The sequence below is a fragment of the Pinus tabuliformis genome, chromosome 3_1 (assembly GCF_031772625.1).
Source record: "Pinus tabuliformis cultivar Carrire ecotype Pingquan chromosome 3_1, CPIR1, whole genome shotgun sequence".
Taxonomy (NCBI): Eukaryota; Viridiplantae; Streptophyta; class Pinopsida; order Pinales; family Pinaceae; genus Pinus; species Pinus tabuliformis.
The window spans coordinates 510,588,932-510,603,395 of NC_142301.1; the positions used below are offsets into that span (position 1 = coordinate 510,588,932).

Genomic DNA, 14,464 nt, shown 5'->3' on the forward strand with positions numbered 1-14,464 from the left:
TCGAGGATTCGTTAACTCTGGCAATGCGTCCGTTTACTAACACCTGCGGGTTTTGGTGTAACGACAATCGTGATCCCAACAAGTGGTATCAGAGCCAAAGGTCTCGAGTTCGAATCACACCCGGCTCGCTGGGGGGGAGATTGTTGGGCATTGGATAATCCAGCGCTCCCCGTGTGTTTCATGACATGGACTATTCGCCTCTCGAGGATCCGTTAACTCTGGCGATGTGTCCGTTTACTAACACCTGCGGGTTTTGGTGTAACAGCAATCGTGATCCCAACAGTGGCCCAAAAGTCATTTAGGGAAACAAAAGGGGAAAAGAAAAGAGAGACTGCATTCATTCTTCATGAGCAGATTGGAGAAAGGAGGCTGAGAGTTGGAGAAAAGTTTTGAAGGAGAAATTTGTTGCAGCAAGTTGAAGGAGTGATTTCTGGGCAAAGCTAGGCATGAAAATCAAGGCATAGAAGACAACAAAAGGTACAATATGAACAACATTTAATGCTGTGAGCTGCATGCCGTTCGAGAGAAGTTTTTGAGATTTTTTTTGAAAAACCCGTACAGTCCATACAGTGGTACAGAAATCCATATAGTCTGTATTCGTATAGTACATATTTTCAACTTCAAGTGGGCATGGAAATCGAGGCAAAGTGGGCACGGTTTTCAAGGAGTTTTGGGCTGAAGAGATAAGTTGTATTTTGCTGTTTTGTTTTGTCTGCAAATGTATTTTTCCTAAACTTGAAAGATAAATAAATTTGAAGAGCTCTCTAACAGGTTTTCCCCGGAGAAGATTGAAGGGGTTTTGCTTGGGTCTAAGTTGACAAAAAATTTGTGTATTTTTATGTGTGTTGCTGGTTTGTTTATGTCCATATTTATTTTCAGCGTGTGTTGATAGTCCCATGTGTTTTAATCTGAAAATTTTATTTCCAGAATTCTATATGTTGAATGTATGTTTATGGGAAAGGGCATTTAACTGAATGGGAGTGATAAGGTGAAATTAAAACTGGGTTGGGATTGCAGGAAACTTTTTAGTCATCAAATTTCAACATTCCTAGGTCAACCCATCAATCAATAGGTGCAAGTGATCAATGACATGACATGGGTTTACTTCATGGAGGATGCCACTGTCTTGTACTAGCTATGAAATTCCAACATCCTTGAGCATTACGATGTGAAGAGGGAGCAGTCGTGGCATCTGAGTTACCCCTTTCCTTGGCCTATTTTTATAACCCCTTTTTTGCGCATTTTTCATCATTAATTTTTTTCTTTTACATATATAGTTTGGATTACAAGCTTTCATTGATTCATAATTAACCCCATTCAGGTGAAGTGTTTCATTGCTCATTGGGGTTGGGATATTCAAAGTTCCTTCCATTTAGATAGCTCATGCATTAGCTAGGAAATAGGTGAGGGCTAATGAGGATGGTATAGCTAACTAGGTGAGAGCTAATGAGTAGTGTTGCACTAATTGCCAAATAATCTTGATAATATCGTTTTATCGCGATTTTTTCAAAACAAAGATAAAATCGGGCGATAAAATCGTGGGTTTTTTTTATAGCCGATTTTTATGAAAAAATCGCAATTTTTTGGGAAAAAATCGTGTGAAAAAAAAATAGATAAATTGTTTTTGTTTTTTGTTTTTGTTTATGAGGAAGGAGGTGACCCAAGCTACCCCTGTCACCAGTAGAGGACGTGGTCTACCTCCTGTAGCTCCTAGTTCTTCAGCTTCTAGAGCACAGCAGAGTTTACTGCCAACTCCACCGACATCTACATCTAGAGGGGTAAAGGAAATCAGTAGTATTAGACTTTAGTTATTTGGTTCATTTCATTGTATATGACATTATGACTCATGATATGAGATACATTATTATATTTTTTGTTGATATTTTGAGGCTAAGTTGGGAGTCATGAGTCAGGACTTACTATTCAGGACATGATTCATTGTTATGTGTGATGTGGCACTAGAAATGATATTAAACATCTTATATATTAGTGCTTTTATCATATTTATGTGTCAATGTATTTATTTTATGTTGTAGATGCTTTAGATGAAAATTGCAAAAAAATGAATATTTTTGTATGTTACGATTTTTTCCCATTTTTACTAATTTTTTCTCGATTTGTATGATTTTTTCCGATTTTTTTTTCCGTGCCGATAATATCCTGATAACGATTAGTGCAACATTGCTAATGAGGATAGTAGAGCTCAGGATAGGCTTTTGTCCACGCACTTTCATTTATCCCTACCAATATTTGCATTTTAATATTGTGGGTCACGCTTTTTCTTTTCTTTTTGCTATGTCAACCTCGTAGGGCAAAATTTCCAAGCCCCTACTCAAGGATGAGGAAAACAGGGAACCAATACTGGTGACAGTTAGCAATCAACCCAAAGATGGGATGTGGATATAAGGGGAGGGTGGAAGGTGTTAAGTATGGATTATCATGGACTAACAACATCAATTAGAGACTCCTATTTGTGCCTCTCCTAGATAGTGAAAGAAAGGCCTCAAGGAAGGTCACACTTGACTAGGGGCAAATGATAACCACCAAGGTGAAGCATGAGGACAAAAGTTCAATCAAAAGCGGTCTGTCATCCAACTGGACCTGTGATCCATATGAGAATGCCCTTAAGCATTAAATGAAAGCATTGAATACAAAAATGGTTAATGTACCTCATATTTGAGGACTTGCCTGAAGGATAAGAAGGCTAGATGTAAAGAAAGCACTGACCAGGGCATGGACGAGAGGCGTCTGAGGCTAGCTACCTATGGATCATGATAGGGCTGCTGGCTGGAAAGATGAACAATAGGAAAAAATATTTCTCCTAGGGGTTACCCACATGGGTGGGTAACAGTGCCTTTGTGGGATATTTAATCCAGCTTTCATTGAACCCGTTTCAGAAATTTTAATCTTCAAAACTGGTGCATGTCTTTGCTCTTGGCTACCTTTTTGAATTATGACTTTGGATATGTTATGCTTCTTTCTTTCAATTTATTTTCACAGATATATTTACCTTCCTTAGGGCAATACCTCGGAACATGATAAGAGACAGACAATGATATCTAAACGGGAATCAGTTATCAGTTCACATCTCTTATATCTATGATCAACTTTGACATATGCCATTGCATGTCTTTAGGTTTTGTCACTCATGCCTGATTCTGAAGTCAAGATTGAGCATTAGATGTATCAGGGCTTTATGAATGTTAGCTGTGGATTATTAATTTTGCTATTTGCATGTCTTTGGATTTTGTCACTCATGCCTGATTCAGAAGTCAAGATTGAGCATTAGATGTATGAGGGCATTATGAATGTTAGCTGTGGATTATTAGTTTTGCTATTTGAAATATATATATATAATATACCGATTAATTTTACGTTTATCATTGCTTGATTTCAACTGGTAAATACTTGGTTCTGTTAAATTCAACTGACAACTTCTTGTTTCTTTTGGTATGTTAGGAGTTCCCAATACCTTAAATGTGATTTCAATCTTTCCCTTTCTAATTATCGGCGTTATTGGAATTGTTTTGTGTCTTCATGGAAATTGCTTTGGTTTAAGGTATGACTATATTATCTCTTCTGAGTTTATAGAACTCTATACATCTTTTTCTATCCATTTGTATATGTTTTTATGTCTATTGGATTTTTGGCTGATCGTGCATTCAGTTTAAGAGGAGAAGTTTGGGGCTGGCTAGTCTTTTATGCTGGTGTTGAAGCCACTGCTTTTGGTTCAGCTTATTACCATCTCAAACCAGATGATGCTAGGCTTGTATGGGACCGTTTACCAGTAAGAATTCTTTTTCCATATATATATATATGCCGGTCTTGATGCTTTTATTACTTGTCAATCGATGTCATTATGATTTCCAGCAACTTCCATCTCTATTTTCTTCTAGTGCCTTTTCTCCTGTGTCAGAAATTCATCATTAGAGAAAGGGCACAAAGTTAATAGTGGTCATGCAGCATCTCTCTTCTTTTCACATGACTATCCAGTTTGACAGTGGTCTCCCTCTATTAAACTGATGAATTGCCAAATTACTGTCAAGTTCTGCCACCCGTTGTTTTATGTTTCTGTTGAACATTGCATTTCAGGTGACTATCGCATTGATTTCAATTATGGTGATCTTCTTCATCGAAAGAATTGATGAGCGCACTGGAACTGCTTCTCTATTTCCTCTGCTAATGTTGGGTATTGTCAGCATTGCTTACTGGAGGCAAGTATGAGTGTTGATATTTTCCTTGATATATTGAATGCTTGTTATGAGAGGCCTGTTTGATATATTTCCCTCTTCCATTTTCTTCTTGCAGGCTTTTTGATGATCTTCGCCCATATGTACTGATACAGTTTATCCCTTTTGTTGCAATTCCGACAATTGCTGTTCTATTGCCTCCAAAGTACACTCATTCTGTATACTGGTTGTGGTCAGCAGGTGCGCAATGCTTGCATTATTTTAATAAGCTTTACTGATTAAATGAGTTACCTTAAGCTCATGCTACCTTTATAATTATGTGTAATCTGTAATCAGTCATTAAAATTGTATTCTTAAGCTTCCAAACACCAATGCAATAAAACGAGAATATCAGCATGTGACACAGCCTTCTCCTTTATTGGTTATGATTTCATTATAACAAAAATAAATCCTACCAATAAACAGTCTAACAAAAGGGTTCTTGGTAAAGACCCTCTTTGAGAGGTCTATGGCATATGCCAGCCTGGAAACAATGCATAGTCTCCAGGACCTAAAGTGCGACCCTTGTGACTGAAAATGGAATAACTCGTTCTGAGGGCAATCCAAGAAGTTATATCCTCTATGCAGGGTGGTGTAGAGGCCATTAGGTTTAGTGGGACACACTGATTGATAGCATTCACGATGACAAAGCCAGTGAACTCATGCAGTCCAGCTTACTCACATACAGTGCATGGCTGCTACAGCCCAACCCAACATGGATCAGTTGGGAGTGTGCTACCTGATGAACATTTCTCTAGGGTATTCAAAACAGTTCTGTGATAAAAAACTTAGCAGCAGATTTGACACATCCCTGTACTCCCATGCCTTCATCAAGACCAGCTACTGGTGCAAACTAATTGCTCTACAAAAATTGTCAATGTGGGGTAAATCACACCCAGGGGTCGATTTTCCACCCAACAATTGCAGTCCTTGAAAACCAGGTGATGCCCCCAAGCAGGGCTTAAGCTCAATTAGAATATAGGGCAACTCTTCCTAAGTGCTTTACATAAATCAACTCACTCTGCCCAACAAATCACAACAATGGATCAGACATCCCGCTAAAATAACTATTGTGTGATGAAGAGGGCTCTGCCAACAGTGGTAGGCTTAAACAATGGGCTTTGTTACCCACCACCTGTGGGTAGTGTATATGGGAGAATTTTTCTCCCAGATGGTCCTCAGTTGGCAGCCAACAGCCCCTTGCAGCCCCCAGATAGCTTGATGTGCCACTTTCTCCACCACCTGAGCCAGCCATGTGGTCCCTCAACCATTTGTCATGAATGTATGTTTGAAGGTGGGCCTCCCAACCCCAAAGGTATGGATTTTCATTAGTATAGTTGAGTAGTTTCCCTTCTTGTATGTGCACTTTTGGGCATGAATTGGTGGGGGGATTCGGCGTAAAGAGTGGGTTAGGTTTCGCATTCTTGTCTCCATTGCCTGATTTCATGGTTATCCTTGTATCCTAGTCTTGTGGGATCTCCTTTATTGGACATTAGCTTTAGGGCTGACACTACATTGGAAATCTTGATTTTGGTTACATAGTCCCGCTTCCCGTCACCACTTGCATTACCCCTTTCCACTTATTTGAGCCCCATTCATCTCTTTTCCCGTCCGGTTCCACTTGTGTCCATTGGGTCCACATAGGGTTAGCCTCCCCTTCCCCTTGTCCACACCTTGGGTCGGGCCTGGAATGATGCCCCGGAGGTTGATGTAGCTAAAAAGAAAAGAAAAAGCATAATTTGGTCACTCTTAATAGGAAATGTACCACAAAATGCAAAAGATGGTCGAGACATACAAATTTAGCGCATGGGCAAAATCCAAACATGAGCTCTACTCCTTATCCACAACCATCACCCTGGTTCGTATGGGCCCTAGATGAGCCCCCTCTATCATTAAGGAACCCATGATTGTCCCAACCCCTGGTGGCGATGAACCGCCCCACCTTAAAGGGGTATCCACTGCTACATATTACACATCATGCTCTCATCCCCTGGAGCCTCGAGTAGTTATGAAGAAAAATCAATAAAAGACAAAAGACATATGAAGAAGGGTGGAAAAACAAAGGTCGGGGTAACTCATGTACCGCGATTTGCTCCCTCCTACACTCACATACCCAGGTGTGGGCTTCCCTTATTATAGCTACCCATGAACCTTGACATGTGGTGTGGATGATTCTCATGATCCCCACTCCATTCCATTATTATATCATTTTCCACCTACCACTTAAGGGATGTACCATGGACATGTCACCCCCTTTAGAGGTTGAAACCACCTAATAGGGTCCTTGGTTAACCCCCTATTGAGCTTGGAGACACTTGTATGTACCAAAGCCCACTATGGAAGGGCATGCCACCATGAAGTGCCCCATTGATTCCATGACTTGTAAGCTCTTTTACTTGATTATTCTAATGATTTGTTGTATTGGAGGGCAAGGGGACGCATTGGATCTTATGCAGGATTGCAGGTGGATCTCCATTTGGGGCTTGGTCTCCCTATATGGGGTCCTAGCCTCTAGAGGGCCACATTGGCACTTGTAGAGTGGGCGTTGAGAGCCATGGGCCTCTACCATAGCAGAGAGTACTTCATGGATCCCCAACAACGCTCATTGATTGCTCATGTTCCACAATTTTGGATGAGGATGATGCACTTGGTCCACCAAAGCCCATCCAACTCCACAGCTGCACCAAACACTTGGAAGATAATCTAGAGTCCAGAGGATGTCTCCCGTTGCAGAGGGAGGGCTTATGTCTGTTGTGTTAGCCCTTACAGATGGTCTACAGGCATATTCGATCCATTTGAAGACCCATGAGATTGCCCTTGTGCCCCCACACCCACTTGGGAGCACCACAGGTTCTTGCTTGGAAAACAAGGTGTCAACTGCTTGTCCATTATGTTGGGAGTCCACTTCTCCATCATGGCACCCCTTGAACTTCATTAGGCCTCCTCAAAGGCCCAACGACTCACTTTAGTGATCATTTGACCCTCTTGAGAGGCTTCTCTTTACATTATTGAGCTATTTGGTGGGCTTGTCACCAAAGGCATTGTTATTATGCACATTATTTTGTTTTAGGGGCTCAATTAGGCCAATTTAGCTAAATCAAATTCATTAGAGTGTATAAATAGAAGTGAGATGATTCATTTTGATCATAATCACTTGGACTGGGTTATTTGCTCTTGTGAAATTTTTGCTCTCCCTTTGAAGAACAAGTTTGGATGTTATGGATGAATTTTGATGTTTGGATCTCTCTCTCTTGTCTTAGACCTTCATTATTGGCAAAATTTGATGATTGGATATACTCTTTTATACATGTAAGTACTCTTTTAATGCTTATTCTTGTCATTTAATTTTGTCACATGAATGTTGCTGGGAGTTTCGCTATACAAGTCTGAAATTTACTGTTGCTCTATATGAAATTGTGGGATTTTTTGTTCTTTATAGTATTGCATCATGTCATGGGCCATGTATGAAGTGGGTGAATGTTCCTAGAGATAATTTATGTTAAATACATCTCGATAAGTCATAATTTATTGCAAATTGAAGTATAAAATCCTTGCAGCAACTGTTCTCATACTCTAAATGCCATGTGAAGTTGTTGAAGGCCTCCTTGATTGGGTGAATTCTTCCCAAACTATAAATCCTCTTTGACTCCATCTCTCCCAAAGGACAAGGCACTAATCCTCCATTGGTGATCATTTTCAATGATTATTCTTTTCACCTCCCTCTTTTTCTATGCCTATCCTACATAGGTCACCTAGGGCATCAATTATCTCATAATCTAGACATCCAAACACTTCGATTTTTGGTCCACAAATGTGCTGAGGTTTTCTCTAGAGGCCCTCCAAATTTGAAGCAAATCCGATGATGGGATCTCGTGATATAACAAGCCCTAGCTCAAGGACCTTTTCTTGCCCTAGTTTTCCCTTGGCTAGTGTCTTCATTAGGATCATTGAATTCAAATATCAAAGAAAATTTGTCCTTTGATCCTCTTCTTCTCCCTAATTAGGTCAAGCCCCTCATTGGATGATCAACTCCATACCCTTGACCTTATTTTGGGTCCGCTTGGTCTCCTGTGGTCCCACAACCTATTGACTCAAATTCCACAAAGATCACACAAAGACCAATTCTCCATAAGGATTTCTAGGACTAGGAAGCATCTTTGAAATATATATTCCCAAACCCTAGCCTCGAGAATCGTCCTAGCCCTTCTTAAAGAGCCTTTCACCTTGCTTACCAAGCAAGCAAGCCACATATTTGAGCCTCTCTTGTGAATAGGCTTTTAGGATCACCTTTCATCCTATCATTGATACATTCATTATAGTGATCCTTATTATATCGGGTCTCCTCCCATCGGTGAAAGTCCGTAAAGAGCAGGGAGCCTTAGCTAAGGTGACAGTGGGCTATCGCTCCATTATTACCCTTGACCTAGTAGTTTCTCTATAGGATCCCCTCCTAGAACCCCTACTAGTTTGAGCGGTAACAGGGTTTAGTACCCTCAAAAGATCAAGTAGAATCCCTACCTCCTCTACCCATTTGGACAAAGCTAGAGTGATTTTCAGACTTCTTCAACAAATCACATATCAGTCACGGTTCCCCTTTCTCAAGGAAGTCATCAACAAGTGTCCAACTCCTCACTATTTCCTCTTTTCTATTCTCACAAAAGGTAATAGCTCATTCCCAAGAAAGTCTTTTTGCGTTCACATACCCACCTTTCCAAGGTTAATTACCATACTTGAATACAATGTTGCATGAAGTGGGGATGAAGTGGGTGCGGTTTTTTGGAAACGAAGCATCGAAAGCGTCATTTTCCAAAAATACTCAGAAGTCGTCTATATATTATGTGTTTATATTAAAAACAACATCTAGAATGCCAAATTAGTTGCAGAATATATGAAAGCATGCATAAATCAAGATAGAAATGGCATCCATAGTACATTAATGATTAATTATTCAAGCATCAACCATCTAGAATCTAGATTCTATCAATTACAAACAAACATACAAATTTTTAAGTCATATAATAGAAAGTAGACCATTAACTTATGGAATGAAATAGGTTATCTAGCAATTGTCAACAATAACATGACCAAAGGGGGGAGGCAGGCGCGAGAGTGGTCCTCTTAAGCCCCAATGGAAAAATAATGTCTCAATTTCCATGGGGTTTAGGATTTGCAACGAACAATATGGCATAATTCCTCACATTATGTAAAGGACTGGAGGTTGCCATAGAAAAAGAAAATTCCAAGGCTCACTATTTTTGGAGACTCAATGATCGTCATCTGACAAATGACGAAGGTCAGGGAACAGATAAGCTGTTCATCTCTTCTTATGACGCTAAGAGTGCTCCGTTTTGCTTCCCAATTTGGAAAATTAGAATTTTACCATATTCTCAAACATTTAAATACTAGAGCTAACGAGCTTGCCAAAAAAGGTTCTACCATGGAGCAAGGTAGACTTGAAATGGACAACATTGTATGCTTATTTCCAATTCCATAGTTCTTATGAATGTCACAAGTTTTGAAAGGGTGGTTAGGGGCTCCTTCACTCCTATTATTTACATGCTTGAATTTTGGATATATTTCCTTCAAAGGAACAAAGACACGATGAAGTTCACTCCCATTGCAGTGTTGGGTACGTGGCATGTTCTCTGGCCTCTTCTTTGCAAGGTGGCCGAAATTCCAGGACCTGATTATTGACGATATCCATATCTTTGGCCTATTAATTCCTTGCCTTTGCTTATTAAATGGGACCTCAAGTGGTTGGCCTCCCTGATTGCATCGAGAAAGTGGCGTCTTTTCCATTTATGCTCTCACAGGTGGGATTTGGATTGGTTCTCCTCGGTTGCGATGTTAAGAGCCTCGATTGGAAAAATGAATTTATGGCAGCTGGTCGACGCTTTCTCATTCTTGTCATGCCTCTGTGCGGCTAATCTCTAGGTAAATGAGACAAATCTTTGGATGATGCTTGGCTCGTGATTTAGCAGGGACCTTGCCTATATAATGAGCCTCTAGCTTCCTCACAGTGCAAATGCGTCCCTGGTTCATGTTGGTTTTGTTGCAGACCCCTCCCTCAATTGTGTGTTCAATATAGTTGGGTGCTCAACTTTGGTTTCGCAGTGGCCAATTCCCTCGTCTCTTCAGATAACAATGAGGCCAATCTGGTGTTAGATAAACTGCTGGATGCTTTGCTTGTCTCCATCTCAAAGCTTGAGGATATGGTTGAGAGGAAACATATGTCATTCCAGGTATTTTTGGAAGCCAAGCTTCTTCATTAACAAGCTGATATGGAGCAGATGGTCGAAGATCTCTGGGAGTTAATCTGTGTTGTTGGTGAAAGATTGGTGACCTTAGAAATTATTGGGACTAGTAATCCGCTGAAGACTGTGGACGAGGAAGGCACCAACGTTGTTGCTAGAGGGAAAAGAGCTCGCCGACTCATAGGCGATGGTACTAATGTGAATAATCAGTGTTAAATTTGATGCTCTGATTCTCTATGTTAAGTCCCACGTCTATATTTTTCTACGATCCTATGTAAATTTTGTTATATTCTGGGAAGCTTTTGTGGAATATACAATGCCAATGTCTTTAGAATAGTATGGAATAGCAATCCCAGAATTTGCAATCTTTTTGAACACTTTGGTTTGCAGAAATTTTGTTTTGGAAAATCCATGTAAGGGTTTTAAGGGTTTTGGTCCCTAATCTAGATTTCTTAATAAAAAACCCTTACTCGTTACAATAACATGACCAAATACTTATGTTTACAAATAGGCCACCTATGCACTAAAATATGAAGATCAATAGGTTTAGAACAATAAATTGAGCTAGTTGTTAAATACCTCTCTACAAAAGAAATGTTCACCAATTGTGAAAGCACCAATGTTGTAGCTGTGGGGTAGCACCACCATGCATGTTCTCCCACTCCTTAACAAACAATACTCCATCATCAATTATATCAAGATCCTCATCACTAGTATCACCCTTCATTCTTCTCCGCATGTCTAGCCTATATCTCTACCATGATTCTCTAGGGACATCAATCAACACCACCAAATTTTGATCAAATTGCCTAATCCAAGCCTTAAAATATGGTAGAAAAAGCTTAACATGCTTGATCAATGATTTTGGTTTGAGTGAAGGGTACATTTTTGCTAAGGCCATGATAAAGGAGTTCAACAATCAACACCACCAACACTGGGGTACATATATGGCTTGGTGCTCTTGATTAAATGCCAATCACATACCCTCATACGTGATAGAATCTAATGAAATGTCACAATTCCATTGATCTTGAAATCCTGAAAATTATTAAGTTTGTTGGATTTTGAGTGGGATCTAAAATTCTACTTTCTCCATATGAAATCCAATGAGGTTGGAACCACTCTCAAACATCCTGAGTCAATTAATGGTAATGTTAAAAATTTAAGTAAAAGGATGAAAATGAAAGATAAAGGAGAATGTCACTTTTAGTTAAACATTACCATTAGGGAGCATTTGGGAAGGACCTAGGGAGTGTCTAGGGAGCACGATTCGGCAAGTGGCAGTGCCAAAATTCCAGAATCGTGCAAATTTAGTTTGAAGCATGGTTCCAGGGGCACTTTGGCCATGGTTTCGTACTGTGCGTGGTTCTAGGGTTTGATGCATGGGGGGGATGGTTCCTACAACACTGCTTGAATATACTTGTGGTGAAATTGGCCTTAAACACTAAGGTCACAACATAGGTATTTGGTGAAATAAACTCATCTTCGTTAGTCTTTAAACCCGAAACTAACTTTGGAATCAGATTTGAAGTGTTCTATATCAATAGTTCCCTTTTCCAATCTCACAAGGCACTACTTCTATGCCGGCTATCCTCATTGGACAAAAGCCCTTTTCCTTGGGTATGTTTTCCATGACATAATTAACATTCTTCTGGGTTGCTCTCAACATCTGCCCCAAGTCAATGTGGGTTTGGAAAAACATAAATCTGCAACAAGGTTAGTTCCTCAAATGAACATCATAGTACTTCATTGAACCATTGATTCATGGAAAAACATGAATCACCAATATATTCTCTCTTTCAATCCAGTAAAAAAACATTTTAATATTCCATTGTTACCTCTCGTTTTGCGTGAGGTCTATACTGGTGAATTTTTTCACTACCCTTGTGATTTTCGTCACAAAGAGCTTCAAATGGTTAGGGTGTTCACTTGGTTCCATGGATTGTTGATGACATGGATGATGATGTGCTAGAGGTTTTGATGATATATTGCTTGGTATACTTATTTATCATAGAGAGATAGCATTACACTTGATTGTGTGATGTTCTCGTCTCCATTCTTTTCTAGATGACTGGACATGAGGATGTATGGTCCCTTGGTAGAACACCCTACATTTTTTGGGTCCCCATGTCTCCAAATTTGTGAAAATATGCCAAATAAGTGGAGTGATCTATTCCAACAAGTAATCAACCACTCAATTTATGCCACATCAATACCCCACTACCAATATTTTCATGGGTGTTCTTGCTATTACTACTCAAACTCTCACCCAACATGTAAAACATCCAACCACTAGGTGAAAACCCAAGAGAAACTTGGAGAGGTTATCTAACTTCACCACAATAACCTTTCCCCACTCTTTTTAGGTTGGCTTCTCTCCAACTCAAGGGGCCCTTCCCTAACTTAGGATTACCAAAGCTTAGGCAATAAGAGCTCAAGGTGAAACAAACAGGGGCTTTAGCAAGCTGCCAAACAAGTGTTGTAAGATAGGAAAATCAAAAGAAGATGGAAAGATCAAGCTAAGTGGTTATCCGATAGGCATGGAGTCAAATAATCAAATTATGAGTGATGCTCTTACATATGATTAAGGCATGAAAAAGCTGAAATGGACCAATCTACAATCTTTTTAATTTACCAATATGAAATATACTTGGAGTACTTGTTGCGGCTCAAAATCTTACCTAAGGGAAAATGTCCTAATCCCAACAGGAGAACCAAGAGCAACTCTCAGGCAAGCCACCCATTATCACCTCAGTGGCCTTTGCCTCTCACTTTAAGGCTAAGGAGGAAAGGTTCCTAACCTAAGGAGGGTGTTCCTAATTGTCAAACTAAGCCAAAGTCGTCAAATAATGAAGGCATTAGAGGAAATTTCAGCCTAAAAGTGCCCATGAATTTTTCATGTAATTTCCATGTCACAATATGTAAACCAATCAAAATCCTTTAAATTTAAAAAGAGGCACATGTAAATATTTTGGAGGGAAAAGAAGAAAAACTACTTTTTTGATTTTTGATTTTTGATTTTTTAATTCTATTTTTGACTTATCTCCTTATAGGTTTACTCAAATTTCAAGTGTAGATGCTCGTTGGATGCAGAATTAAATTACACATCCAACGAGTACCCATTATGCATACTTTTGAGAAGACCCACATTGATAAAAATTGAAGATACATTAAAAAACGTGTTGAACTCGTTGGATGTGGAATTTAATTCCGCATCCAACGAGCATCTACACTTGAAATTTGAGTAAACCTATAAGGAGATAAGCCAAAAATACAATTAAAAAAAATAGTTTTCTTCTTTTTCCTCCAAAATTCATAACTCTTATTTTATTATTTTTCCTTAGGAGGCCACTTTTATGCTGAAATTTCCTCTAATGGGAGTTCTATGACTTGGTTTGACTAAGACAACTTGATCTTACCCTCTTAAGGTAAAGCGAAAGTAGTAGATCAAATTGCCAATGATGAACAAGCTTCAATGCATTTAACTTTGGACAAACAATACTTGTTCAAGGTGATGCTTGGAAATTGAATGAGTCCTGCTTAATTAATAAATCATAGTTAAGGTAAATCACAAGTATTTGAATTGTACCATTGAACTCGAGGCATGCATATCAATGGCAATGTATCCAAAGACCATATTATTCACAAGTTATGCTTGTAAGAGAATCAAAGACCATTCATTCATCGCCATTCAACAAAGATCATAAAGGATTATATAGCAAGATGCAATTCTGTATAGTGGCAGGAAAGTATACCAACGAACCGTGATTCACATGAGGCATTTATAACATGTTGAATTGCTATTTGAAGGACGTCATTCCATAATCCATATCTCAAAAGATGACATGAACAATTTCAATACCTCAAGGCGTCTTTATCAATGCCATTTGGAGTAGAGTTTATCCAAAGAGCAAAGATGTAGAAAGAACATTTTTATCGAATTGGATTGGAGCCAGTGGAACCGTTTGGTTTGACTGTTTT

The 14,464-nt window shown here is 39.3% G+C and overlaps 1 protein-coding gene across 1 annotated transcript in view; it reads left to right on the forward strand.

Moving 5' to 3' along the window:
* Positions 1 to 10,699, forward strand: part of LOC149188048 (uncharacterized) — a 45,852-nt gene extending 35,153 nt beyond the window's left edge. The window contains exons 2-7 of the mRNA XM_089409855.1: positions 3,460 to 3,559; positions 3,667 to 3,787; positions 4,093 to 4,214; positions 4,309 to 4,430; positions 10,344 to 10,471; positions 10,520 to 10,699. Of these exons, the coding sequence (XP_089265981.1) occupies positions 3,460 to 3,559; positions 3,667 to 3,787; positions 4,093 to 4,214; positions 4,309 to 4,430; positions 10,344 to 10,471; positions 10,520 to 10,699 (773 nt within the window). The remainder of the gene's footprint in view (positions 1 to 3,459; positions 3,560 to 3,666; positions 3,788 to 4,092; positions 4,215 to 4,308; positions 4,431 to 10,343; positions 10,472 to 10,519) is intronic.
* Positions 10,700 to 14,464: the final 3,765 nt, after the last annotated feature.